The 26,362-nt window shown below is 37.5% G+C and overlaps 1 protein-coding gene across 2 annotated transcripts in view; it reads left to right on the forward strand.

Annotated features, from left to right (window-relative positions):
• The window catches only part of LOC113419771 (serine/threonine-protein kinase TNNI3K), a 263,727-nt gene that overhangs the window by 113,376 nt on the left and 123,989 nt on the right, over positions 1 to 26,362 (forward strand). For both annotated transcript variants that reach the window (XM_087960477.1, XM_026679341.2), the window contains 7 exons: positions 232 to 381; positions 2,519 to 2,605; positions 7,224 to 7,280; positions 15,900 to 15,992; positions 16,070 to 16,127; positions 16,230 to 16,424; positions 20,964 to 21,068. In XM_087960477.1, the coding sequence (XP_087816603.1) occupies positions 232 to 381; positions 2,519 to 2,605; positions 7,224 to 7,280; positions 15,900 to 15,992; positions 16,070 to 16,127; positions 16,230 to 16,424; positions 20,964 to 21,068 (745 nt within the window). The remainder of the gene's footprint in view (positions 1 to 231; positions 382 to 2,518; positions 2,606 to 7,223; positions 7,281 to 15,899; positions 15,993 to 16,069; positions 16,128 to 16,229; positions 16,425 to 20,963; positions 21,069 to 26,362) is intronic.

Consider the following 26,362-nt stretch of genomic DNA (forward strand, 5'->3'; position numbering starts at 1 on the left):
AAATCAAGCTCAACTAAAACAAATCTACTTTTTCTTATAACCTTCAAATCCATTTTATTATTCTGTAGCCCGTTATATTGTTATGAAAAATCTTTCTTATAACGCTTTTTTTCTCTTCTTCCTCCTCCTCCTCCTCCTCCTCCTCCTCCTCCTCCTCCTCCTCCTCCTCCTCCTCCTCCTCCTCCTCCTCCTCCTCCTCCTCCTCCTCCTCTTCCCCCCCTCTTCTTCCAGGGTTACATTCTGCTTGCTATCATGGCCATATCCGCCTTGTCCAATTTTTGCTGGACAATGGAGCTGATATGAATCTAGCAGCCTCTGACTCCAGCAGGTCCAGCGGAGAAAAAGATGAACAAACCTGTTTGATGTGGGCCTATGAAAAAGGTAGCGTTCTTTGGGTATTCTTGTTTGTGCATTAAAAAGAAGGCATTACAAATCAGAAAAGCAGAACAATGCAGGAATCTTTTGAAAATGGCTGACCATATGCATCTGCTTCTGACACTAAGAGAATGCAGAAGACCAAGTATTGGATTTATGCTTTCAGAAATGCTAACCCGGTAGCCAAAGTTTGAATTCCACGCCAATTCAGTCTTGACCTTTCTCAACACCTATAAAATAAAAATCCAAAAATCCATAATTGTATGCTTGAGTATAGACAAGACTTTTTAAAAGTCTTTGCCCCCCTTGTCTATTATGACTGAACAAGGTTTCACAGACAGCATTACAATGCAGTTATCCATGAAGTTCATTACGAAGTCAAGGGCTACTATTGATTTTATGCAGAAAGAAACTTTGGTTCTATTGCAAAGGGCAGAAGCAGATACCTCTTTTAAAGACAGAGGCCTATCCTTGATTTCCTGCAAAAAAAACAAACACCTGCATATTACACATTTTACAGGTCTGGTCCGATAACACCTCATTTCTACTTTTACTTTTCCTCCAAACTCATCTAGAAAATTGTCAAGCTCTGGAAGCTATTTCCTTCATGCTTATCCATCGCTGAGCCAAAATTGACCTGAAAATGTGCCCAAATTCGCATAAGCTTCTATTCATTCTGAAGTCATCAACAACCATTCTTGAGTGTGACATTTTTATGCGTTATACATTGAGATTGTAATCTCATGTCATTCAGAGTGAATTCCAAGTAGCTTATAAATGCATTTTAGCCAGGATTATTTAGCTTTATAAATATACTGGTACATTAGAAATAACCACTTTTTTTAATGTACTGCCAGTTCTTTATCACTTGACTGGTTTATCACATTTACATATTCTCTGAGCAACATTCAGTCTTTGTAACAATATTGTAACAAAATTACAATATTTAAAACATTCAAAATGTTACATTTTTTAAAAAAAGAAAACATTATTTTTTTAAAAAAAAATTCTCATAAAGAAGATCTCCTAAAAGAATGTAAAGCCTTACAATATGACAAGACATTAAAGCTGGTTTTGAATGTGGGCACAAATGTGTGTTTGTGTGTGCATCTGTGTATGTTTTCTCTCATAGTTACAGGTAATACTTGACTTATGACCACAACTGAGCTCAAGATTTCTGTTTCTAAGTGAGACAGCTGTTAAGTGAGCTTTACCCAATTTTATGACCTTTCTTGCCACAGTTGGTTGTTAAGTAAATCTGGTTTTCCCATTGACTTTGCTTCTCTGAAGATTGCAAAACATGACCAAGGGACACTACAAATGTCATAAATATGAGTCAGTTGCCAAGCATCTGAATTTTTGATCATGGGGAAGCTGCAATGGTCATAAGTGTGAAAAACACTCATAAGTCACTTTTTCAATCCTGTTGTAACTTTGAACAGTCACTAAATGAACGGTTGCATGTGACTATGAATGGATTAAATTATTACCATGGTATGTGTACTGTTGTTCTGACCCAACCCTATTACCAGCAAGAAAATCTCAAACAAATGCAGCAACTCAAACCTTCTCAGCTTTAATCTACAAATAACTTCTTTGTAGATAAAAGATGGCTTGCAGCCAATTAGTCCAACCAGAAAAGCCTTGATAGAATTCTTCACACACAATGCTGAGTCCTTAGAATGTTTTTGCTTTCTGCAAAAGCAAAAACCTTTTGAAACCAGGCTTATATTCCCTGGAGGGAGGGGCCATTACGTTGCATCCTTACTCCCAAGTCGCCAGTGCTGCTCCAGCTGTTCTCCACAAATCATCCTGCGCTGACGCACACTTGGCACAGGCTCCTCGGGAACCTCCTCATCACTGCTGCCAGCCCCCACAATCTCTAAAGGCAGCAGTCCACTCCCTGGTGGTCCTGGCCCCTCATCAGAGTTATCGTTCTCCTCAGCCATCTGCACCTGCTGCCAGCTAACCACAACATTTATATCCAAGAATACAAGATGTATTATGGTGCCTTTAAACTCAACAGCAATACTCTTCGATATTTCATGATGTACTTTTGAGCTGCGTTCTCAGATTCTGTGTTGGCAATGTGGTACTTCTGTGTTGTTCTTGTTTGCTTCTAATGGCGATTGCTATTTTTCAGGACACGATGCTATTGTCACCCTTTTGAAACATTACAAAAGACCCCAGGATGAATCCCCTTGTAATGAATACTCTCTACCTGGAGGAGGTGTGGTGTTGTTAAACTATTCACTTTGCATGGCTAAAAATAACCTTAATAGCTGCTTTGTTCCAAAGAACTAGATAGCTGTGAGGGAAGTCAATACGAACAGCCTCAAAACAGTGCAGCAAGAATTCATAGCATAAGCAGACATCATTGCTGACTGCAGAATCTAATCAGTTTCTTAGGGGCCAGATGGAATAATAAGAGAGAAGGATGAGATCAGGCCCTTAGCAGGAGGCTATTTTAATACACCTGGAGAACAAGCAAGACATTGCAAAATAAAGGAAAGGCTACAGAAATATCAGATTATAGCAAGGAAGGAGAGGAAATTCAGGGGCTTTACAGATGGCTGTAGGCTGAGAGGATAAGAGAAGCTCAGGAAGTAAGAGCCTAAGTGACTAAAAATAGAACTGCCAATAGTTCACAAGGTAAGGAAATCCTAGGAAGAGCTAAGAAAATGGGAGCTATAAGCATGTAAAACAAAAATCAGAGTCATGTACACTATGTAAGATTTGGCTTCCCTCCTAAAATGACTACACAGAAAATGAGCAATTATAGACTTAGGGGTCTATCCACTCTTTCAATAAGCAAAGGAATATGAGAAGACTCTGATGACATGATGCCCTTATATTAATTGTAGGTAAACTGTCAATTATATGTAATAGGGGTTAGTTATTGATCTAGTGCAGGGATGTCAAAATGGCAGCCCCCAGGCCCCACCCTCCCAGCGCCACAAAGGGAAAAACCATCATGAAACATCATGTGACGGCAACGTGACACCACAAGTTTGACACCTGTGATCTAGTAGGTCTGGCCATATCCCACTGACATTATATATCATGGTCTATATAAAACAGACAATAAACTTGAGTAACATTGAATCAAGGTTAACTGTAAGAAAACAATTTTGCCATTCCATATTACCTGCAAGCTTAGGAGGAGTGAAATAATTCATTTTGTGATTGATTTTTTTTTTCTGTTATGCATTTCAAAATTCAAGGATATTGCATGTAATGCCTGCTGGTTTCAGCCTATTCTTTGAAGTTTGTTTTGCAGCAACCATTGCTAAATATATCATAAACAAGAATATGATTTATTGATTGATTATATGCCCTCATCAATTTCGACTCCTAGGGAATAACATATATAGACTTCCTCCATAATGATCTATCTCTAACTTGTTTTTTCAAGTCTTTCAACTGTTTGCCACTGTAACCAAATTCATCCACTTGGCATCGGGTCATATTCCTTTTCTTTTTCTTCTACCTTTCCCAGCATTAGAGCCTTTCCCAGAGGGCTAGGTCTTTGCATAATATGTCCAATTTAGGATAATTTGAGCTTGGTAATTTGTATCACAAATGAGAACTCGGTTGATTTGTTCAATTATCCATTGGGTTGTTTCTTGGCTGTCCATTCCCAGGAGCCTTTCCAACACCAAAGTTCAAAGGCTCTAATATTCTTAGAATATTAGAATAGAAATATTCTTCATATCCTATCCTACTTCTTTAAAGTCCAACCTTCATTTTTTGATGTTCAGTGGAATACAATGGCCTGCACAATTCTGACCTTTGTAGGTTTAGATACATCACAGAATTTGAATATCTTTTCCAAGGATTTCATGGCATATTTGCTATTCCTAGTCTACGTGCTAGTCTGCGACATATTTCTTGACTGCTTGTTCATTTACTATTGATGATTGATCCTAAAAGGTGGAAGATATCCAACACTTTGATATTTTAATTGTGAATTCTAAGGCTAGTTGTACTCCTGTTTCATTCATTTGATATTCTTTATAATTAATTTTAGTCCCATTTTTTTCACTATGGTCTGATTTTTCATACTAGGGTCTCTGGATCCTTTGCATTTTTAGCTTTAAGGGTAGAGTCAACAGCATAGAGAGGTTATTGAAGTTTCTTCCTCCAATTTTAAAAATGATGATAGATTTCCAATCCAGCTTTCCTTAATATGCAGCATATTCAGCATGTACTGTAGATTGAGTAAAGAAGGGGCAGGGGATATGCAGCCTTGTAGCCCTCATTTGCCAACATAGAACCAATCTCTTTCACCAGATTCTGCCTATACTGTGGTTTCCTGACCTCTATATAAATTTACTATGAGGACAATGAGATGTTCTGGGCTTTCCATTTTTCCTGCGCTTGACATGATTGACACAATCAAACGTTTTTCTATAATTGACAAGGCACACACTGACTTCTTTTTTGTATTCTTTGACTTCCTCATTTAAACAAGCAACATCAGCAATGGTGTCTTGTATGTCTCAATCTTTTGTAAAGCCATCTTGAATATCTGGCATCTCTTTTTCCATCTATTATTTTGCTAATATGTGAAGTTAAGGATATTGCACAATAGCTTGCATGTTCTATTAAGTTTATTTTTTGTATTAGAATGTAGAATTCGAATATTCTTCAAATCAGTTGGCTACTGTGTTGTTCTCCAGATTTGCTGGCTTTGCCTGGTTAGAAATTTGATTGATTTTTCTTCTGTGGCTTGTGATATTTCAGTGGGTGTTCCATCAATTCTTGCAGCCTTCCAACTTGCTAATGACAGGAGTACTGATTTAACTTCATCTCCTAGTAGTAAGTAAGAAATATCTTCTAAAGTATCCTGGATGTTGACATCTACACTATCTAGTGTTTCAAATTTGCATCTTCCTTTGATCTGCTTTGAATTTGTTACTATCTGACCGATGTTATCCTTCAGCATATCAACTAGAAGTTGGAATGTTCTTTTCTGTTTAGAGATCTTTTGAAAGACTATCCTTGTCTTTCCATCTTTGTTTCCACCTTTGGTGTCTTTGCAGATGTTATAATGCTACCACTTGTCTCTTCTGAAACTGTTAAGTTCTTTTCTGAGATTTTTTTTTGTCTTTCTTGACAATTTCTGCAATTTGTTCTGACATTCCAGTTTGCTTTCTAGTCTTTCTTCATTTTTGGCAATCTCTTCTCACTTTCATCCTTAACAACCTGCTTAAATTAATTCCACAATACCTTTGTTTCTCTATCAATAAAGTTTAGAACTTCAAAGAGATTCCTGATGTACCTTGAAATGGATGGATATATGTTCAAGATGATCATATTGTGGAACTTGACTGGCTATCCTTTTCTTCTTTAGCTTAACTTGGAGATTGCACATGAGCAGTTCATAGTCTATTCCATGGTCAAGACTTGCCCATATCTTTGATGTTATAATTGAACTCCTCCAGATCCTTTTACTACTAATATAGCCAATGTGATTACTATACATTCTATGTGGTGATGTCCTTGTATAAAGCCATCATTTTAGTTGTTTGAAGATAATGTTAGCTATAAGGGAACATTGGAGTGGCTGAAATTGATTAGGCAATTGCCTGAGTCATTTTGGATTCTTAAGCCATGCAGTCCAACTACATTTTTCTCTTTCATGTTTCCAACACTGGCATTCTAGTTTCCCATCACAAGCAGCATAAGTGTGAATAGAAATCAGATGTAGACATTTTTCTTTAGTTTCAAATATATATTTTTGGATATTTTTTATTATTTCTTTCTGACCAAACAGAACACTCACAGTATGAAGAAATTTAGTGGTTTAAGCTATATGAGTGGCTTATAGAACTTCAACACAAAGTATTATCAAGGAAATCTTTGCTTAAAGCAAATAAATTTCCATTATACCAAGCTCAATTATAATTTTACTAAGAAAATAGTTAATGCAGGAACAATACTGAATTAATTCTGAAGTATCAGTGGTTCATAAAATTAGTCAGTGAATGCTCTCCACGGATTCTGAATCTATTAGATAGATAGGTAAATCTGTTTTGTAAGTAATGATTATAAGCGAGAAGTATGGTTTATAAAATTCTACTTTAAATATAGGTGCTTCATTGTGTCTGGGAACAGACTTCATTACTAAGTAATGCCAGGCCATTCTTATAAACCAATTAATGAAATAGCACCCAGTAAAATTACTATTTTCCCTTGCATTTAAGAGTGATTGTAATATTGAAATCTCTCAAACTAGTGGGATGACATGAGATTTTCTTTTGCAGTAGTCAGAGTGAGGGAGCTGTTCAAGGCATGTAATACTTTTCTCCCATTGATGCTGTCTAGAAGGTTTCCTTTCTCTGGTGTAATACATCAAATAATTCAAGCAAATAGATTGGAATGCCTTTCTTCTTCAAATTACCCATGATTATTTATTGGGACTTTTTATTAGAATTAATAAAAACTTAAGAGTACCATCAACTTTTTTCAGTACCATACCGGGTGTTTGTTGTGTAAAGTGGTTAAAAGCAGCCATTGTTAATGGATCATCTGTATTGTCTAAACCTCATTAAAACCCAATCTTGATTGTCTAAGATAAAAATCGGGGTTCATTTGGTGAATCTCAAAATATTTACATGGAACATCAAAATGAACATGGCATTAAAAGTTTGTTTTAGTAAAACATTCTAAATCTTTGGGTTGCATATATCTTTTGATATATTTTTTGACTGACATCATCAATTCTTTTCAAAGCATGAGTAAATAATGACCATAGGATTTAATTTGTTAACAGAAACTTATTTAAAATATTGTACATGTTTTGAAAAGACTTGTAAGGTTTACTTTCTTTTTTTAAATTTCAGATGGATCATATGTGTCAGTTCCTTCTCCTCTAGGGAAGATTAAAAGTATGACTAAAGGTATGTTGATTGCTAAGAATTTTATTTTTAATATCTTACCAAAAATAGATTTATTGTAGGTCAGGTAAATTTTTGAGAAACTGGCTTTTAATCTTTATAGCTTTTTTTCTCATGCTGAAGTTTTATTAAGGCTGAGGTAGGTTAGATTCATCTTCTCAACATATCCACAGGCACACTTAAATCAGCGAGAGAACTACTGAGCCTTTTTATCTTGGATGGGATACTATCTACACAATCTGTTCCTCAAGTGAGGCTTGCCAGCTTTTTCATTCAAATCTTCCCTGTATTTGAGAGCTTGCAAGAAATTTAACAGGCAGAGTTTTGGCCACAGCTCCATACTAGGGAAAAATATACAGCTGACATTTTTTCCTACAATTTCCCCCCCTGTAAAGAAGCTATTAAGATACAAAAATGCTATCAGAGCCAGGAAACCTAAGCACTAAAGCTCAGCGATATTGAAAATTGGCAACACCAGAGATCAGGCCAAAATAGAAAATGTATTTTATTGCAAACCGATAGTAAAACATTACAATCCAAGAGTTTTGTTCAGTTTAAGTTTGCCAGGGTTTGATGGGGGGAAAAAATCAGATTTGGCTGTTCTGTGTTGTGTTGACACAAAACCTCAAACAATTTTAAGAAATAGTGAAGATTCAAAACTCTTGGAAACCAAAAATCTGGATGCTTGCTACATAGCAACAAAGAGACCCCCAAAATAGCATGCTTGCCATCATGTTTGTGGTTCAGATAGGGTAAATTGCCTGTCTGCCTTGAATTCAGTGGAATTGTGCAGACTTTCAAATGAAGTCATAGATGCTGATACATACTTGTAGTTTTATATAAATCATTTTACATCTGTATATACACCAAACAAGACAGTCAGCACATCACTACATAATGAGGTAAATCACCAGATAAATCACAGAACAGTATACAGAGCACATAGAAGAAAAAGGCAGAGAAAAAGGAAACACCCTTTACACCCAGCAGCCAATCAACATAGATTACCTCATGTAGGAGACAGCACTCCCCAACCAATCAAACGACCACTGTATGTTCTGTTCCATTATCCACTTCCCTGATCCAGCTATTAAATATTTAACGGGCAGTTCTCGACTTATGACCACAATTGTGACTCGAAAATTTATTGTTAAGTGGTCTGTGCTATTACAGGCATTACATAGCCATTCCTGATTTTACGACCTTTTTTGCCAAGTCATTAAGCATGACATCATGTGATCCCAATTTGCAGCTTTCTTGGCCAACTTCCCTATTGCTTTGCTTCTTGGAAGCCAGCTGGAAAGGTCACAAATGATGTCCTGTGCAACTATTGTAAATGTGAGGTGGTTGCCAACACCCAGATCACAATCACATGACCATATGGATGCTGTGTCAGTTTTAAGTGTGAGGACCAGTCTTAAGTCCCTTTCTTTAGCACCATCATAACTTTGAACAGTCGCCATAAATGAATGGGTTGCAAGTTGAGGACTACCTGTAGCTTAATAATTTGCCTTAATTGAACTCTGTGTTTCTGATCTTTCATACAAGACACAACCCCTTCAGATCAAGAAACTGTTCCAGAACTGATCCTGGCATAAAGTATTACATTCCAGTCAACTCATTAAGAGGTTATATTTTACACCACATTCCAAAATAAAACTGACTCAGTTATTCTGTGTTTTGTTGAAATCAAGCTCAGGACTGAATCTATACCTTCTGCTTGGCTCATCCCCAATGTGGTCCAGTCATCATTTTCTGAGTGCAGGACAGAAAATGTCATCTTCCCTTCACTCCCAGCCAATTGAAAACATGCCTGGGTTTTCCAGCTTCACTTCAATCAATCGATCAGAATACAGCTGGAAGGGACCTTGGAGGTGTTCTAGTCCAACCCCTGCTCAAGCAGGAGACCCTATACCATTTTAGATAGGTGGCTGTCCATTCTCTTCTTAAAAACCTCCAGTGATGAAGCACTCACAAATTACGAAGTCAAGCTGTTCCACTGGTTAATTGTCCTCACTGTTCGGAAGTGTCTTCTTAATTCCAGGTTGCTTCTCTCTTTGATTAGTTTCCACCCATTGTCTCTTGTCTTGCTTTCTGGTGCTTTGGAAAATAATTTGACCCCATCTTCTTTGGCAGCTCATCAAATACTGGAATAGTGTTATCATGTCCTTCTTTTCTCTAGCCATACCCAACTCCTGCAACCATTCTTCATATGGTTTTGTCTCCAGGCCTTTAATCATCTTAGTTGCTCTTCTTTGCACTTTTTCCAAAGTCTCAACATCTTTTTTTGTAACGTAGTGACCAAAACTGGATGCAATATTCCAGATGTGGCCTTACTTCATAAGTTCTTCACAGTGGATGGTCTTCAGCAATTTGTTCCATTCCAGTACAAAGCTCCAGCTCATTGTAACTCCAATATTTGGCATACCTTCTCCTTTCCTATAGGTGGTTGCCACCCTATGCAGCTATTCATCCTGAGTTTTTCATCTGCTATGTTCTCTGATGGTCAACAGTTATTTTTTTAAAATATATAATCTTGAAGTTGTTTTAGCAATGGCCTTTTAATAAAACTATTATCACCCCTAATCCTCGTACTCCTTTCAATGCTTATATCTCCCAGTGGATTTCCTTTTTGTATCTTCCCAGCCTGAGTGAAACATTATCCCCTTCCTTTCCTATCCCCACCCCACCCCTCTATTGCAATGGAAAAACATTGCTACATTACTTCTATAAAGCTGAATTATCAGTAATTCCTGTATCCTTTCTGTTTCCTGTATCACAAAGGGAAGGAAATGAGGGGGGGGGGAGGAAAGAGTTGATAATATTGGAAGGAAGACTGAGGATATCCATGTGTGTAAATACCTGGAAAGGAGAGGCAAAACAAGAGGAATAGTGAGGAGGAACAACCTCTCAAGGGAAAAAGTAGGCATTGGTACTCCAGTCTACACGGGAGTTGACTCGATCAGTGAATCTTGCCTTCCTTGCATGGATGGGAAGGCGAGAAGCAGAGGAATGGCCAACCAGCTCTTGGACTCTGTTGCCAATTGACTCAATCCAGGCTGAAATTTCTGAAGTTGGCTTCAGAAACAGATGGGAGCAGCGTGGCAGAAAAGCAGCTTAGGCATCAGTGCAGAATTGCCAAAAGTCCTTCGTTTAGTTTAAGGTTGGAACCAAAGCTAATTTTCAGAAAGAGTTTCAATTAACACCAATGCCTTTTAATGCAGTGGTTAGAAACAACAGCATTCCAGGAACAATGGTTGATTTCTTGTTTATCGTGGAAGCATTCAATTGACCCTCTTTCTTGCTTCAGCTTGTTACCCAGACAATAAAATGTGCATACACAACAAGAGTCTTTTTTTTTTTCTGGCTACAATCAATCCAATTCTCAAGATTGGTATACCCAAAACAATTGCTCTAAACAGCTTTTTATGACAATTAGCTCTACACAGAAGGAATGGGTAAGAAGCAGGGGAATGATCAATCAGGTCTTCCAGTGGGCATACTTCAGACTAAGCACAGCCAGAGGAATGCTATTTAAACAGACATTTGACCCTAAGAATGGTTATAATATTGAGGCGCCTATGGAATACTTCTTTTGGGACAGAGGATAACAAGGCTCATGTCATACTTTTTTGTTATCTTTGTGACTTTTCAATATCCCACCCAACCCAGTCTTTCTTGATTGGGGCAGGGAATAAATATTATTAAATGGATAAACAAACTGGAGCAGAAGGCTTAGAGAGAAACTCTAAAGGCATTTTTTAAAAAAAAGCAGAAAAAGAAAGGTCTCTATTAAATGTACATGAATGGATAACTGGCATTGTTAGCGGTACTACCGCACAGACAAAAAATAATAATTGGAAGAATTGATTTCTTATTTCTCCAAATAGGAAAACAGGGCTTATTGAAGGGGCAGTGGATTTTTAGGAGATGTGAATGCTCTTTTACATTAGTAAGAGACTTTGAAAAGCAAGAAAGTGAAGAGATGGGTGAAACATATTTCATCCTCTCGCTGTCTAATTAAAACCATCACCCATTCCATTAAATGAAATTAAAAAATGAAATTTAAGCAGAATGAACTATTTATGAGGGTTAGGAATGGAACATAATGCGCTGGTATGGTTTTCCTTTCTCGGTGGGAAGTTCCCACTGGTGTTAATGGTGGAGAGATGTGTGGAGTATCACAAGGATTGATGTGCTCCCACCCACCCCACCCCACAATTTAACATAACATGAAACTACTGGGTAGGATCATCTTTTGGGTTGGAGTAAGGTATCATCAGTGTGCAGTGTTTTGTGGCCCGTCAGCTGCCAGCAGAGCTAGCAGCAGTTTCGGATGAGGAGGAGGTTGAGGGGGAGCCTGGGTCAGCTTCAAAGCCTTTAAAAGGCTCTGATGAGGAAGCAGAATCAGAGGCAGATGCAGAGCCGGGGACTTCCATCCTTCCCCAGGTGGAGAGGCAGGTGTCCTTGGGGCCTGAGCTGAGTGAGGGGGAGGAACAGATGGAGCCCATCCCAGATGTGCATATGCGTAGAGGGAGAGGAGACCAACGGAAGTCAATAAGCCAGCTCTCAGGGAAAAGAAGATGTAGACGCTAGCCGGCCCCTCCTTGGCTGGGAAATAAATAGTAGAGGATTGGGAGTGGCCTGTTATCACAGACAACCATTCATCTTCCAGTGTACATCAATCAAATCAGATTCCTTTGCCAGAATCAGATTTTGTCAGGACTAATTGCTCTATATTTGAAGTGCCAACTGAGTGTCCCTGCTGGAAAATAACAGGGCATGAATTTGCCTCAGCCAGTGTGAACAGGGACTGTTTCTGCTTGGCTTAATAATTGAAAGGACTTTTTTAAAAATCTTGAGTTCTCATGTGAACAGAGACCATTCTTCCCCGGTTTCAGAAGGGGAAAATACTTTCATTTGTGACTTATTACTTTTGGTTTTGTTTATACAACCAAAAGGCTGTTCCTGCCCTGTTTTTAAAAGGGGGGTTGTTTTACTCATAAGTAAGCAGTTTCTCATTGCTTGCAAAGGCTGGGTCAGAACATGTAGATGATACTCAGTTGTATATCTTGACCCAAGTCTACCACCTAATCCTGTGAATGTGTGCCCATTCCTGGATCCAGAGCACCTCCAGGCAATCACTCATATCCTGGCCACCTTGTATATCAGCGGCGTCAAACTTGATTTTATTGAGGGCTGCATCGGGGTTGTGTTTGACCTTGAGGGGCTGTGGTGGGCGTGGCCAGGGTGGACATAGCCATCTTGACATCACTCATGTCAAGGGCTTCTGTGGTGGCCTGAGTGCTCTGCCAGTGAAAACAGGCTCCTGAGCTCCATTTTTGATCGTGACGGTCTGCTGCAACCCTCTGCCAGAGAAAATGGACCTCCATTTTCACTGGCAAAGGGCTGCAGGAGGACGTCACAGCCAAAAACGGGGCCTGGGAGGACTGCATGTGGCCCTCCTGAGCTCTGTTTTTGCTGACAGAAGCACTGTGGGCTGGTCCTTCACTGTTTCCAGGGCAGCCCTGCAGACCAGATCTAAGCACCCCACAGGCTGGATCCTGGCCCTGAGTTTTGAGTTTGATACCTCTGTTGTATATGGACTACTGAAATACATCCATGTGGCCCTTTTGGTTTATAAGATAGCTTCCAGGTGCAATGCAAGGTGCTCATTGTCACCTATAAACCCTTCATGGCAGAGGCCTGCTTATCTGGGGAACTTTCTATCTTTAATAAATTCTCCCTTTTGCTTTGGTCAGACACAATTGGCATGCTGTGGTCAAACAATCCTTTGTGATGGCATCCAGGAAGTGGGCTTCTTTGTCACTGTGCCTGCTCTCTAGAACAACATTATCCCAAAGATATTGATGCCTTCTGCCTTGCCTTCATTCTAAAGGTCATTAAAAACATGGCTTTTTCCCCAAGGCATCTCATAGGATTTTCTCTACTGAGTTGAATGTTCATCTGTTCTGGACATCTTGTATGTCTTTTCTGTTTCCTTTATGGGTTTTTTCACTGTTGTTGTCTGCAACGTTGCAAGCCACCCAGATTTGTCTGGAGTTAAGTAGCCTAATAAACAAATATTAGTTCATAACTCATTCTTCAGTTTCTCTTCAATGGCAGTTAGATCCTGAATGGTTCTCTCACTGTGACAATTGTTCTTTAAATTCCTGCTGATTCACTGTAAAACTGCCCCCAGATCCTATTTAAAGTCTAAACCAATAACCAATAAAGTCATGATAGCCTTTTCTGCTGCACCAGTCCAGGCAGGAGAATTCAGAAGATAACAGTCCAGTTATAAGAGGCAAGAGAACAACAATTACCTCACCTAAAACAGAACAAAATATTTAACATTCTTTATGTGCAAATTGATCATACTTTGGTCTAAACTCAAAAGAAAATACCACCATCAAAACATGTGTTTTCTTTTGAATATGACTCACTTGAAACATCTGTATTGAAACCATTTTGCACACCTATATATAAGATTTTCAATGCTGGACAGAAGAGAAGATTAACTGAAGTTTCTCCTGCTGAACTAAAGGGAAAAGAAACTTTCAAATGAACAGAGGCAGTTCTTCATTGGTAGGCAATCCTGTCTCTCCCATCCCCTGACTTCTCATGCTACCTTCTTATACAGTAGTCCTTGACTTACAACCACAATTGAGCCCAAAAATTCTGTTGTTAAGTGAGGCATTAGTGAAGTGAGTTTTGTCCCATTTTACGATGTTTCTTGCCTCAGTTGTTATGTGAATCACTGCTGTTGATAAGTTAGTAACTCGGTTGTTAAATTAATCTGGCTTCCCCATTGATTTTGCTTGTCAGAAGGTCGCAAAAGGGGATTACGTGATTTTGGGAGACAGCAATGGTCATAACTATGAACCACTTGCCAAGCATCTGAATTTTGGACACATGATCATAGGGATGCTGCAAAGGTGGTAACAGTGAAAAACAGTCATAAGTTACTTTTTTCAGTGCTGTTGTAACTTTGAACGGTCACTAAATGAACAGTTGTTAGTTGAGGACTACCTGTTCTACAGTTCACATGGCTTGGTGCCACACCATGGTCTCTCTGCTCTCTTTAAAATGAGCGGAGCAATGTTTTTATTTTTGTTATATTGCAATAGCATTGAGGGGACTCTGAGGATGGCACAGGCCTGTGACTCAAGCTGGTATAGATTTTTGTGTTTTGTTCATTGTCAGGTGGAGGAAGCAGTTTCCCGCTGAGCCATGGAACTCAAAATGGCCTCATCACGAACTATTGTCATTGGAACATTCTCAGGCCTCTTTGTAGGGACACTGGGGGAGAGGTGTTGTGTGGAAATAGCTTATAAAAGGAGTTTGATGATTTGGAAGGTTGGAAGATGGTTGGAAGTCCTACCTGTCAATGACTACTTCAGCTTCAACCACAATAACACACAGGCAAACAGTAGATACAAAGTCAAAGTAAACCACTCCAAACTCGATTGCAGAAAATACGACTTCAGCAACAGAGTGGTCAATGCCTGAAACTCACTGTCTGACTCTGTTGTTACATCCTCAAACTCCCAAAACTTTAACCTTAACCGGTCTACCATGGACCTCATTCCATTCCTAAGAGGGGACGTGCATAAGCACACCAAGGTGCCTACCAACCCTGTCCTACTGTTCCCATTTATTTGTACTCATTTATTATGTATATACTTATGCCTGTTTATACTTATATGTTATGTTCATACTTATATTTGTTTTCTCATACATGCTTGACACATTAAACTAAATAAATAAATAAAATAAATAAGTTTGGGTTAAATTCAGTAAGAACTGTAATGGAGAAAAGTTGCACATTGAGCATGAAGTATTCACCGACATTATTGCAATACTTCCTATGCCACTGAGACATTATTCTTACTGAGATTTGTTTTTTACATATTCCAAAATTAGTGATAATAATAACATAAGTCTAAGTTTCGTTTGATTTAAATTTGTGCCTTCATTTTAATAGAATCTTTAAAATTATGTGTGTAAAGCTAAAACAAGTCAATCATTCTCTTGATTCATGTCCTTTCCTAATTTTCTTCCCAAATAAAAGCTCTGAGTTCTGTAACAGTTTTATTCTGCCCATGTGATCAGAAGACATATTCAAAGATTTCTTTGAGAAATGTTTGGATAGACCTCTTACAGTAGAGCATGTGGATCAATAAGTTAGTCTGCAAATTAAGTTGTGTATCAAATCCAATTCCAGGAGTCACTGGAAGATCGCAATGGCAATAGAAATAGCTTCATAAGCTTCTGTTAGATAGAAAAGGCACTAATTCCTTGTATGAAGGATTTTCTATAGCCATTACATGATGCAGACAGAGTATGCATAGAAACTAGAGCACTGTTCTTTTAGTGATAAGCTTCTAAACCCAAAAAGCTCTAAGACAGATAGGATATTGAAAATTTGTTTATTATGTGGACTCATTGTAAGGTACTAAAACAAAGTAGAACTGAGATACTAGCTAGCCAATATATAATAAAGATGGCAATTTATTTATTTATTTATTTATTTCATAGTGTGAAAATTTGTTTTACAGTATGTAATTTATTTATTTGCTGCTAAATCCAAGGCTTTTAGTACAAATTTTCGTTTTACAGAAAAGGCGGATGTTCTCCTACTTCGTGCTGGTTTGCCATCCCATTTTCACCTCCAGCTTTCAGAAATAGAATTCCATGAAATTATTGGCTCAGGTAAAGACAAGTGGGAAATATGTTAATTTTAGCATATGCACATAGATACTTATTGGTGTGTTCTTAATTTGATGCAGGATCATTTGGAAAGGTGTACAAAGGAAGGTGCAGAAATAAAATAGTTGCAATCAAACGGTAACTTTAATAGTATCTTCTATTCAATTTTTTATTAATTAATTATGATTTTGAAGTTACACCCTTAAAGCTATTAAATATTCTTTTTTTTTTCTTTATCAGTTACCGAGCCAATACCTATTGCTCTAAATCAGACGTCGATATGTTTTGCCGTGAGGTTTCCATTCTGTGCCAACTCAATCATCCTTGTGTTATCCAATTTGTTGGTGCTTGCTTGGATGATCCAAGTCAGTTTGCCATAGTAACTCAATATATATCTGGAGGATCTCTCTTTTCACTGTTGCATGAGCAAAAAAGGTAAACTGTTGCATGAGCAAAAAAGCTACATCAAGTAAATAACTACTCACAACTATGTTAATTAAAATAGAGTGGATTGACCAGAGGTCAGCACTCAAGAAGAACTTCTTGCACAGATTCCATGAACTTGCTCAAAGCCCACAATGACCCTATCTATAATTATCTATCTATGATCGAAATAGACTGAGATCCTTAGTGATCCAGTGGAAAAGAAAAGTTGAGGAAAGAGGATGAGACAATGGAGAAAGGACTGCAGAAGGAGTGGGAAAAAAGTGATAGGTGACACTGGTATGGAAAATAGGGAGAGACAAGCAAAATGTACAATGCAAAAGTATAGGAAGAATTAGCAGCTTGGAAAGTAGAGTAAGTTGAGAGCATGAGGAGGTTGTATGTTACAGCAGAGAGCTATAAAATAGACAGAGTGATGTTCCTTAGAGTTAGTGACATTGTCAAGCAGGGTTCAGTAAACTGTAGAGCCAGTAAAAATTTCTGCTTCAAACCTATGATTTCAATTGCCTCTAAATGATTACAACTACCTAAGAATTCCTGGTGATAATATCTTTCTGATTCCAAGAATATTTATAGAGATGAAGTATATACCTTACTTATACATTCTTACAAGACAAGACAAGGCACACAAAAGTTGCCTGTTACTAAAGATCTAGTGAACAGATTTAATAAACCGTAGTGATCATTTGCCCGATGTAGAGTTTTTCTTTTTCTTTTAGTTACAGATTATTTAATACACCTTTCCATGGGGAGGCTATGAGAATTAGCTTTGGAGAAAAAAAAGTTAAACTTTTTTCAACTATATTGACTCAAATTCCTCAATGGAGATAGCCAGTTGGAAAAATAGCCCATGCCTAAATTTCATTCTGACAGGTGTTGGTTCAGGAGACTTCCTGGCATAAGTCAACTCCCTTTCTATAGACATGGTTATAAGTATATGAAATCCTGATATAGGCATCCTTTCCTTATCACAACAAAAGTAATATGAGTCAGAATAACAGAGCTGGAAGAAATCTTGGAGGTCTTCAAGTCCAACCACCTGCTCAAGCAGGAAACCCTATACCATTCCACACAAATGGTTGTCCAATCTCTTCTTAAAAACCTCCAGTCTTGGAGCACCCACAACTTCTGGTGGCAAGTTCCACTGATGCCCATCTTGACACAAGTTCCATTTTCTTTTATTTGTGTTGCAATATTGCATGAAAGTGTTTTGTCCCTTGCTTTCCTATGGGCTGCTATGCATGTTGAAATTTCACTTAATGCCATTACCATCATTATTATCCATAGGACACATTCTCCATTGGAGTGCCTGGTTGAGTTGATTTATTCAAGGGATCATAGTGGAGATTTTTTTAAAAAAAACAAAACACTAAATAAACAAATGAACAAATAAGCAAATATCTCCCTTCCTGATTTGTTCAGTTTCTCCATTCCAGAGTTTAAATAGAATTGGTTATAAATACACCAACAGTGTTTTGAAAATACAACTAAAAGTAGTCAGCAAAAGTTATTTATGATTGTTATGTAGGAAACAGTAGCTGCATCATAAAGAATCTTAAGCAAATGTGTTTCTACATTTGCCCATCTATTCACTCCATATTGATTAAGAGATATGTTTGCTGTCTGATTTTGCTATCTGTCTCGGAAACATTGTAATTTGCAATACATGGATAAATACAGGAAAGGATTATGCATAACGATTGGGTTTAGGCTTCCTCCATGAAAATAACAAATCTATTCCTTTTACGCCTGCCTCAGGGGAGCTTCCATTCACCATGAAATTAGTAAGGCATGAGCATAAATTCCAGGAACAACATGAATTGTAGCAAGTAGCAAGATTGGGCAAATAATGAGATCATGATATTGTTTCACAAATGATGGTACTTACTTCCTTGAATCAGACATTGTGCCTTGACTGCCACAAATTACATAATTGCATCCTTTTAACAATACACCTGTCATCATTTTGACATCCTAGTAGTAATGAATGCTCACGCTCATCATGAGACCTGTTCTACCTTGTCTTTTCCACCATGTTTTTCTAAAGATTATTGGACTATCGGACTTCCGGTTTGAAGAGCTTTGGTGACAGACAGAAATCCGCGATTGTGCATGGTTTCTGTCTGGGCTCGCCGCTGGAGCACCCCGAGCCAGCTGGTTTTGGGGCTAAGACACCCCGTAGAGGTGGTGAAGAGGGGTGACACTGCCAGCAGGGTTGAGGAGAGCCACATCTATCCTCCTCAGCTGGCCATTACTCCCTTTCCCGAAGGCAGTTGCAGCGGTGGTCAGAAATGGCCACCACAAAAAAGAACTCGACCGGAAAAGAATGTGCAGGAGGAAGATAAGAAGTGAAAGTTTTGGCTGACCAGGTTAAATTGTAAAAGCAACAACTAAGGTACCCTGGAATTTAAACTTACAAAAAATAACATCGCTCTCAAAGAAGAGTCGGAAGCAGCGAAGGAAAGTGAAAACAAAAGGTTTGGCTTTTTTTTCTTTCTTCTCTCTCCTTCCCTATACTGACAACTAAGAGACTTAAATAAGAAATCAGAAAAATCCGCTTTGACATCAATAGGCAATTAAGCTGAAAATAAAACAAAATGCCAAAGGGATAATAAAGATTTCTGGACATTAAAATTTTTCTTTTTCATAAGCAGGAAGGGAGAGAAAAAGAATAAGGGCAGGATCTGGAAGAGGGAGGAGACTGCCTGGAATTAAAAAGAATCTACAGTAAAACTTCAACAAGACTTCTAAAAGATACATTTTAATTGAAACTTTGCAACTAAATAGTAACCCCAGGAAGAGAAAGTGAAAAAAAGAGCAAAAAAGAAACAGCTTGCGTGTATTTGGATTATTTGGTGATCTTTGGATTCTTGGTTATTATATTTGAATGACTAAAATCAATCGGGTGGTTGTTTAAAAATTTATACAATGGCACCACTTCACATGAATTGAAAATGGAACTTAAAAAGTACAAAGAAGATGCACAAGAAGGGAAGGGTTCTTTTGGCTTTGTTTTTCAATTCTTAGACATGGAGATTTGGAACTATGACAAACAACAAGAAACGACTGCAAAACAAGAAGACTGGGACAAAGAAGAAGCCATCTTTAATGAACAAGCAATTTTATGTGGGGAAGAAAAAGGAAAGGGGGAAAGAGAATGGAGAATTTAAGACTTAAAAAAACAACCAAAGAAAAGAAAAATAATTCAAAAAATAAGTATAATACTGGAAAGCAACAGAAAAGGGGAATACAGAAGAGAGAAATAGAGGTAGAGAGACAAGGGGGTAAAAAGGGAAGAGAGAAGAAGAGAGGGAAGAAGGAAAGGAAAAGAAGTTACAAAGGACTGGAGCAAGATATAGAGAAACAGGACCTATTTAGAGATAATGGGTGAAAATCTAACTGAAAAGGGGATTCTGTAAAGGTACATAAGATTGTATTGTTATATTAGTAATAGAAATAACTTTAGAAAATTGGAAACAACGTATGATTAAAATGAGGGATAAAATAGTTAGTGTAATTTAGTGAAATGTTTGTGAATAAAATAAGCGAAATAAAATAAATGAGAAAATTGAATTAGGAAGGAACAGGAACATTTTAATTAGTTAATGTTTTATAAAATATAAGTGAAGAGGGGGGGGGGGAAATTAACTATGGAAAGCTTATAATTGTTCCCATAGATGTATGATATTTAATTGAAAAGTAATGTTAAAAATGTTAAGACTTTAATGAATATTAATATTAATGATAGAATTGAATTGGAATGGAATGTTGTTTTAATTATATACATTTATAATTTTTTTCTTTTTTTAAGAATACAGTGTGTATTTTAAGAATGTACCAAGCAGAATCCAAATGGAAGTTATGTATTATATTGAATGTTACAACTTTAGGGAAAAGATATAAAGGTGTCATACTCCAATCAGTAACTACAGGAGAAATTTTGTTTAATGAGAAAAGATAATAGATAATTGAAACAGGACAGACAAAAATATAAATACAATGATTTGAATTGAGATGAGATAATTAAAATAAAATTGAGAAAATTAAAAGAGGGGAGAAGCTATGCAGAAAATGTAAAATAGTAATAAGATATGGAATAGAATATAAAAATGAACATGAACGTGAATTTGTGTCTGTACGAAGAAATGTAACCCGGGATTACGCTACTTTCAAAAAAGATGTTTTATTTGTATTTTTTTTTCTCTTTGTGAAAACTCAAATAAAATTTACAAAAAAAAAAAAAAAAGATTATTGGACTATCAAATCTGTCATTGGAAGATATTAGAAGAGGAGATAGAATAGTAGGTATTCATAGGTAAATGAATAACTGATCTAACTTCTAATTAAGAACAAACCTATTGCAAATTAGAGATAATTTCTCATTTTAAATTGCTTGGAGGGACAAATTGATTTGCTTATGACAATTACTAGTTATCAATTTACTTACTAATCAGGAGGTCTGACAAATTCATTTCACCTGTCTCCAATCTGATGAAGGCACGTCTTTTTTTCTTCTTCTTTTCATTGCAGAAACCTTGACTTGCAGTCCAAATTAATCATTGCAGTAGATGTTGCTAAAGGTATGGAGTATCTTCACAATCTTACCCAGCCAATTATACACCGTGACTTAAACAGGTACATTGCTGTTGACAATGCTCAAATCATTAACCATAATTCTGAAACATATGTATGTCTGATGGCAATAACTTCAACAGTCAAATGCTGAAGTTTTCATCTGAAGATTGAACGATTTTCATAACTGAACCTATAATGCTTTCAAAATTGACCAATATTGTGCTCAGAAAAAGGACAATTTGATAACAGTGGCCTGAACAGACTTAAGGAGTATCTGGAAAAGCACATTCAGGTGAAGTTAAAAAATGTCAAGTGCTAGGAGAATTAGGAGATTCAGGCAGTTCAGATGAGTATAAAGTTTTACTGCAAGCTTAAGCCCTCTACAAAAATCTGAACAGTCAAGGAAAATGAGCAGGAATAAGAAGGCATTCAAGATGGCTGGACCTAGATCTCTTGCAGGCATGCAGGGACTTGTGACTTTTGCCATGTTTGACCCCTCCCTCAGGCTCAGCCTGCTCATCTCCTACAAATAAATGTGGAATACTAACCTTCCATATCCCATTTTTCCTTAAAATGAAATAAAGAGCACAGTGGTGGCATTTTTTTGGTCAGTTCTAAGAATTTTAAAACAAAGAACGGAACATTATGTAATCCATTGTCCTATAGTTCCATGGACAACATCCATAGGATTGATTATTTCCATTCCCTCTGATATTAAACTTTGGCTTAGCATCCTTAGAAAAAAAAATCCAACATGGAATCCTCTTTTTCCACCACTCTGTATGATTATTTGCATCAAAGATTGAAAGAAGTGTAATGACTTGAGTAGCACTGAAGGGACCAAAAGACCAAACAAGCTGGTCTTATTGTATTTTCTCTCATTCCGCACAAGAGAAACTCTTTAGAAATGGAAAAGAGTAAAAATATATTTAGGTATCTCTCCTCAGCTCTGCCCTGTTGGCCTTCAGGCCATTTGGTCAGAGTAACAGTTCTGCCTACTTGTATTTTGATGGCAGGCTCTGCCAATTATATCAGGGGAGATGAAGTAGCCCGCTGACTTGAAAGTAATCTTCCCTAGCTCATTTCCCTAGCTCGTTTGTATTTTGTTTCATACACAATTCCTTTACCAAAAAGTATAGGAGAAACCAGCAGGGAAACAATGTGGCATAGTCTGTTGCCATTCTCACTATATGTCTCTGAGTGCAGGTAACTAGGAACAGAAGGCAGGCAGGCAAAGCAATAGAAAGTCAACAACTTGTAGGAAGAATGTATAAAGGTTGGAGGGAAAAAAACTAAATCTGTTTATCTCCTATTGAGATGTAACTCACTCAGCATCAGGAGATAATTGATCCCTTTAAACTTCTTGAAGTAGACCAAGCCTATCCCTTAGCCTTTGATGGAGAAGTCTTGTGCTTGTGGTTTAATAGTTTTATAAATACTTTTGATGTCTCTTATCCTTTCTTGATGGCAGGCTCTGCCAATTATATCAGGGGGAATGAAGTAGCCCACTGACTTGGAAGTAATCTTCCCTAGCTCATTTCTTAAAACCGCCTGCAACTTTTGAGTTTCATTGTGATAATTAATTCCTAATTTGAAAGACATCAACTGTCTCTCATGCTTGAGATAATTTTGGAAGTAATTAATTCATCCATCCTGATTTATTAACTCAGTGGGAGCGCAGGTGATTATTATTAGAGCAGCCTACCAACCTTCTTGGTATGGCAGACATTTATTGAATCAGATATGTAAGGAAACAAAAAAATGTACTCTTCGCAAAGAAACAAAAGTGTTGATTTTATGTTTTACTGATACTCTTTAAAACTTTTTTTTTTAAATAACATTTTTCACTTTCAAAAAGTACATTTTTTCAAAATTAAAAATACTTTCCCCCCTTCAGGCTACCTCATCTTGAATCAACTAAGGTCAAACAAAAATAATTAAAAAATAAAATGATTTTCGCAATCAAAGAGTTACTTATATTTGCAGAAGAAAGTTGATAAAACTAGAAGTTCCCAGCAGTATCTGAGAAAATGCAGGTCGTCCTCAACTTACAACAGTTTGCTTAGTGACTGTTTGAAGTTACAACGGCATTGAAAAAAGTGACTTATGACAATTTTTCACATTTGTGACCTGGAGTCATGATTTACATTTGGATGCTTGACAACGAACTCACATTTATGACAGTGGCAGAGTCCCAGGGTCACCTAATCACCTTCTGACAAGCAAAGTCAATGAGGAAATCAGATTCACTTAACGACCATGATACTAATTTAGCAGCTGCAGTGATTCACTTAACAAATGTAGCAAGAAAAGTTGCAAAATGTAGCAAAACTCACTTAACAAATTTCTCAGCAACATAAATCAGTTGTGGTCGTAAGTTGAAGACTACCTGTACTTTTTGGAATAGGATGGGATGGGAAAAATTGGAGAGGAATAATTCATTCAGGAAGACATCCAAAACTTCAGGCTAGATTTTTCTGAACAAAGAACAGAGAAATTCACTTTTGTAGCTCCTCTTTTCCTTATATCCCTCTTAGGTCTGCCATTATACAGTATATAAACTAAACAGATCATTTGTAGCCTGTATTTTGTATTATATACACAAATGTATATACATTTTGTCTGGCATATACAAGATTATTAGACCTGCCACCTTTGCTGTGACATTGGAATAATTATTCTGTGTACATTTTTGTCTCATGTCTGGAGATGAACTCAGCGGAAGCTGAGTTCCATAGGAAAGCTCATGGTATTTTAAATTAGGGCTGTATACATCTACTATTGATATTTGATATTAAACTCAAACTTATATCTGCTTGTCATGTGGATATGAGAAAGAATATTGCTTTGAACAAATTCACTGGTTGAGATAAATAATAAACAAAATGGTATTATAGGATCTTTTTTTCCTTTCAACAGCCTGTCATCTTTGACTATTAATCTGTAGCAAGCTCAAAGCTTTGCAATACATTTAGCTGCATGGAAAGATTCCAAGGCTAGTAGCTCTTTTGTCAGGGAATGAAATGGGATTTATCTCTTGAAGCTTTGTGTAGAAACAGAAATGTCTTGCATTTCTAGGCTGTGTAGTAGTGGCAGTGGCTGACAATAGCTGTTCAGACTCCTATATCCACAGAGTATTAAGAATGGTATAGTGTATTTCATTACATGTTAAGATCAATATGAGACTTCCATTCTGTTTTTAGCTTAAATCTGTTGTATGCATGCCAACACTTCTCACAAGATAGGAGAACAAAAATGGAAAGCCAGCTCTCTGTGGATATGATAAAAATAATCATCATGTCTGTATAGTTGCATAGAAGACTGGATGTTGTCATGGTGTAGACCCAACTGCAGGATTATTAACTTTTTTTTTACTTATATGTATTTAATGATTCCAAAATTTAAAACAAATTGCAAAATGAAGGTTTACTTGGCACAGAATTGCCTTATTTTGCTATTATACCTGAATATAATTTCTGACTATTTTTATTTCATTTAAGATATGATGAGAACATGACAAAGAGAAATAAACATATGCACACAATCCATGTAATTATATACAAAGTTGTCCACATCTGTAGCATCCCTTAAGGGCTGGGGTCTCCAACCTTGGCAACTTTAAGACTTGTGGACTTCAATTCCCAGGATTCCTCAGCCAGCTTTGGGAGTTGAAGTCCACAAGTCTTAAAGTTGCCAAGGTTGGAGCCTTAAGCTACACATGCTCTATAGGTGGTGCTAATTGGATGTCAGCAATCAGATGTAGCCGTACTGCCCCCCTGGGCCGCACGGCCATGACAAACAGAAGAGTGTCTATAATTAACACTGATAAAAATATGCAGAGATGTGTCCTAGCCTCGCTTAATATGTCTCTATCTTCTCTGCATTAAATCAAGTGGTCTATCCCAAGCTCCTATTGATGTTCATATAAATACTCAAATAAAGCTATTACATGCTAGCTATCCCATAATATATGCAAGTAGAAGCTTCCTGCAGTAATAGAGTATATTTCAATATATTGCAGGCATAGCAGTGGGCACAAAAACCATGGTTCTTCTACTCGTCTTAATGTGCTATAGAGTATTATTGGGTCAGATATTAATTCCTACTAGTTTCTTCAAATCCACCAAGAGACCAACTTAAATCTAGGCTTGCTGGCTTCTTTGTTTATTTAAGAAAATGTATACAGCTGCCAATTTTCATATGAAATCTGGGAGGCTAACAAATGTTTATTGAAAACAATTTAATAAAATCTTTACAAACCAAGCCAAAAACCAGAATAAAGCATCCAAGGTACCATATAGTACCTGCATATGTGCCTGTTTGGGGCTTATTTAATATCCTGGTCCAGGACCTGGAGGAAAAGACAAGTCTTCACAGTCTTCTGGAAACCCAGGAGGGTGAGGATCTCAGGGAAGGGGCTGTTCCACAGGAGCAGCATGGCACCATGCAGAGAAGACATGACTCTATATTCCTCAAGATAACTTTGTTTAATAGAGAGAACCTGTGTGTCAAATCGAACGGGACAGGCAGAGATCTTTAGAGATAGGTGGTTCCTCCAAGTAACCTGGGCTGCAGGGCTTTGAAGGCCATAACCAAAACCTTGAATTGTATCCAGAAGCATACTGGAACCAAATGCCACTTGTGAAATAGCAGGGTAACCCAAATAAACTGGGTAAGTCTAAAACTGTAGATGTTACTGCATTCTGAGTTGGTTAAAGCTTTCAAGTATTTTTGAGGACATCCCCACTTAGAGCACAATGCAGTAATTCAATTGGAGAGAGACTGTGATCATGGTCTCCCAGTCTAGGGGCAGGTACTTAGGATTTGTGCAAAAGCCCCACTAGCCACAACTGTCACCTGCTTTTTTGAAGACTCCAAAATTGTGCAGCACCTCTGTCTGGAGGAGTATTCCCCACTACATCTAGGGTCCCCAACCTTTCTGGCTCTGCGGACCGGTGATGGTAGTGTAGGAAGAGAGATGGAATGGTTTTGGGCACGCTGATTGCGCAAATGCAGCTTTGCATGTTCACGCACTTGCCCTCTGCTTGCACAGTCCATTACCAGGCTCCAGCATGGGGGTTGGGGATCCCTGATCTAGGGTACTCAAAATCCCAAAGACACTCAGTCTTATAGCTTGTTTATCTCCATCCAGACCTTCGTAATCCGCAGGAACCGAGTAAGCACCTAGACAGCATCACTTGTCCAGCCAAGGGTGGGTTGGTATAATTGAATATCATCAGCATACTGATATTTCACTTTGTGCTGATATATCACTTCACCCATTGGTTTCATGTTAAATGTTCTAATATATTATAAAATATTTGTGTTAAACAGGAACAGTGTAGAGTCCAACC

The sequence above is a fragment of the Notechis scutatus genome, chromosome 3 (assembly GCF_049901735.1).
Source record: "Notechis scutatus isolate UNSWTSFEM ecotype Mainland chromosome 3, rNotScu1.2, whole genome shotgun sequence".
Taxonomy (NCBI): Eukaryota; Metazoa; Chordata; class Lepidosauria; order Squamata; family Elapidae; genus Notechis; species Notechis scutatus.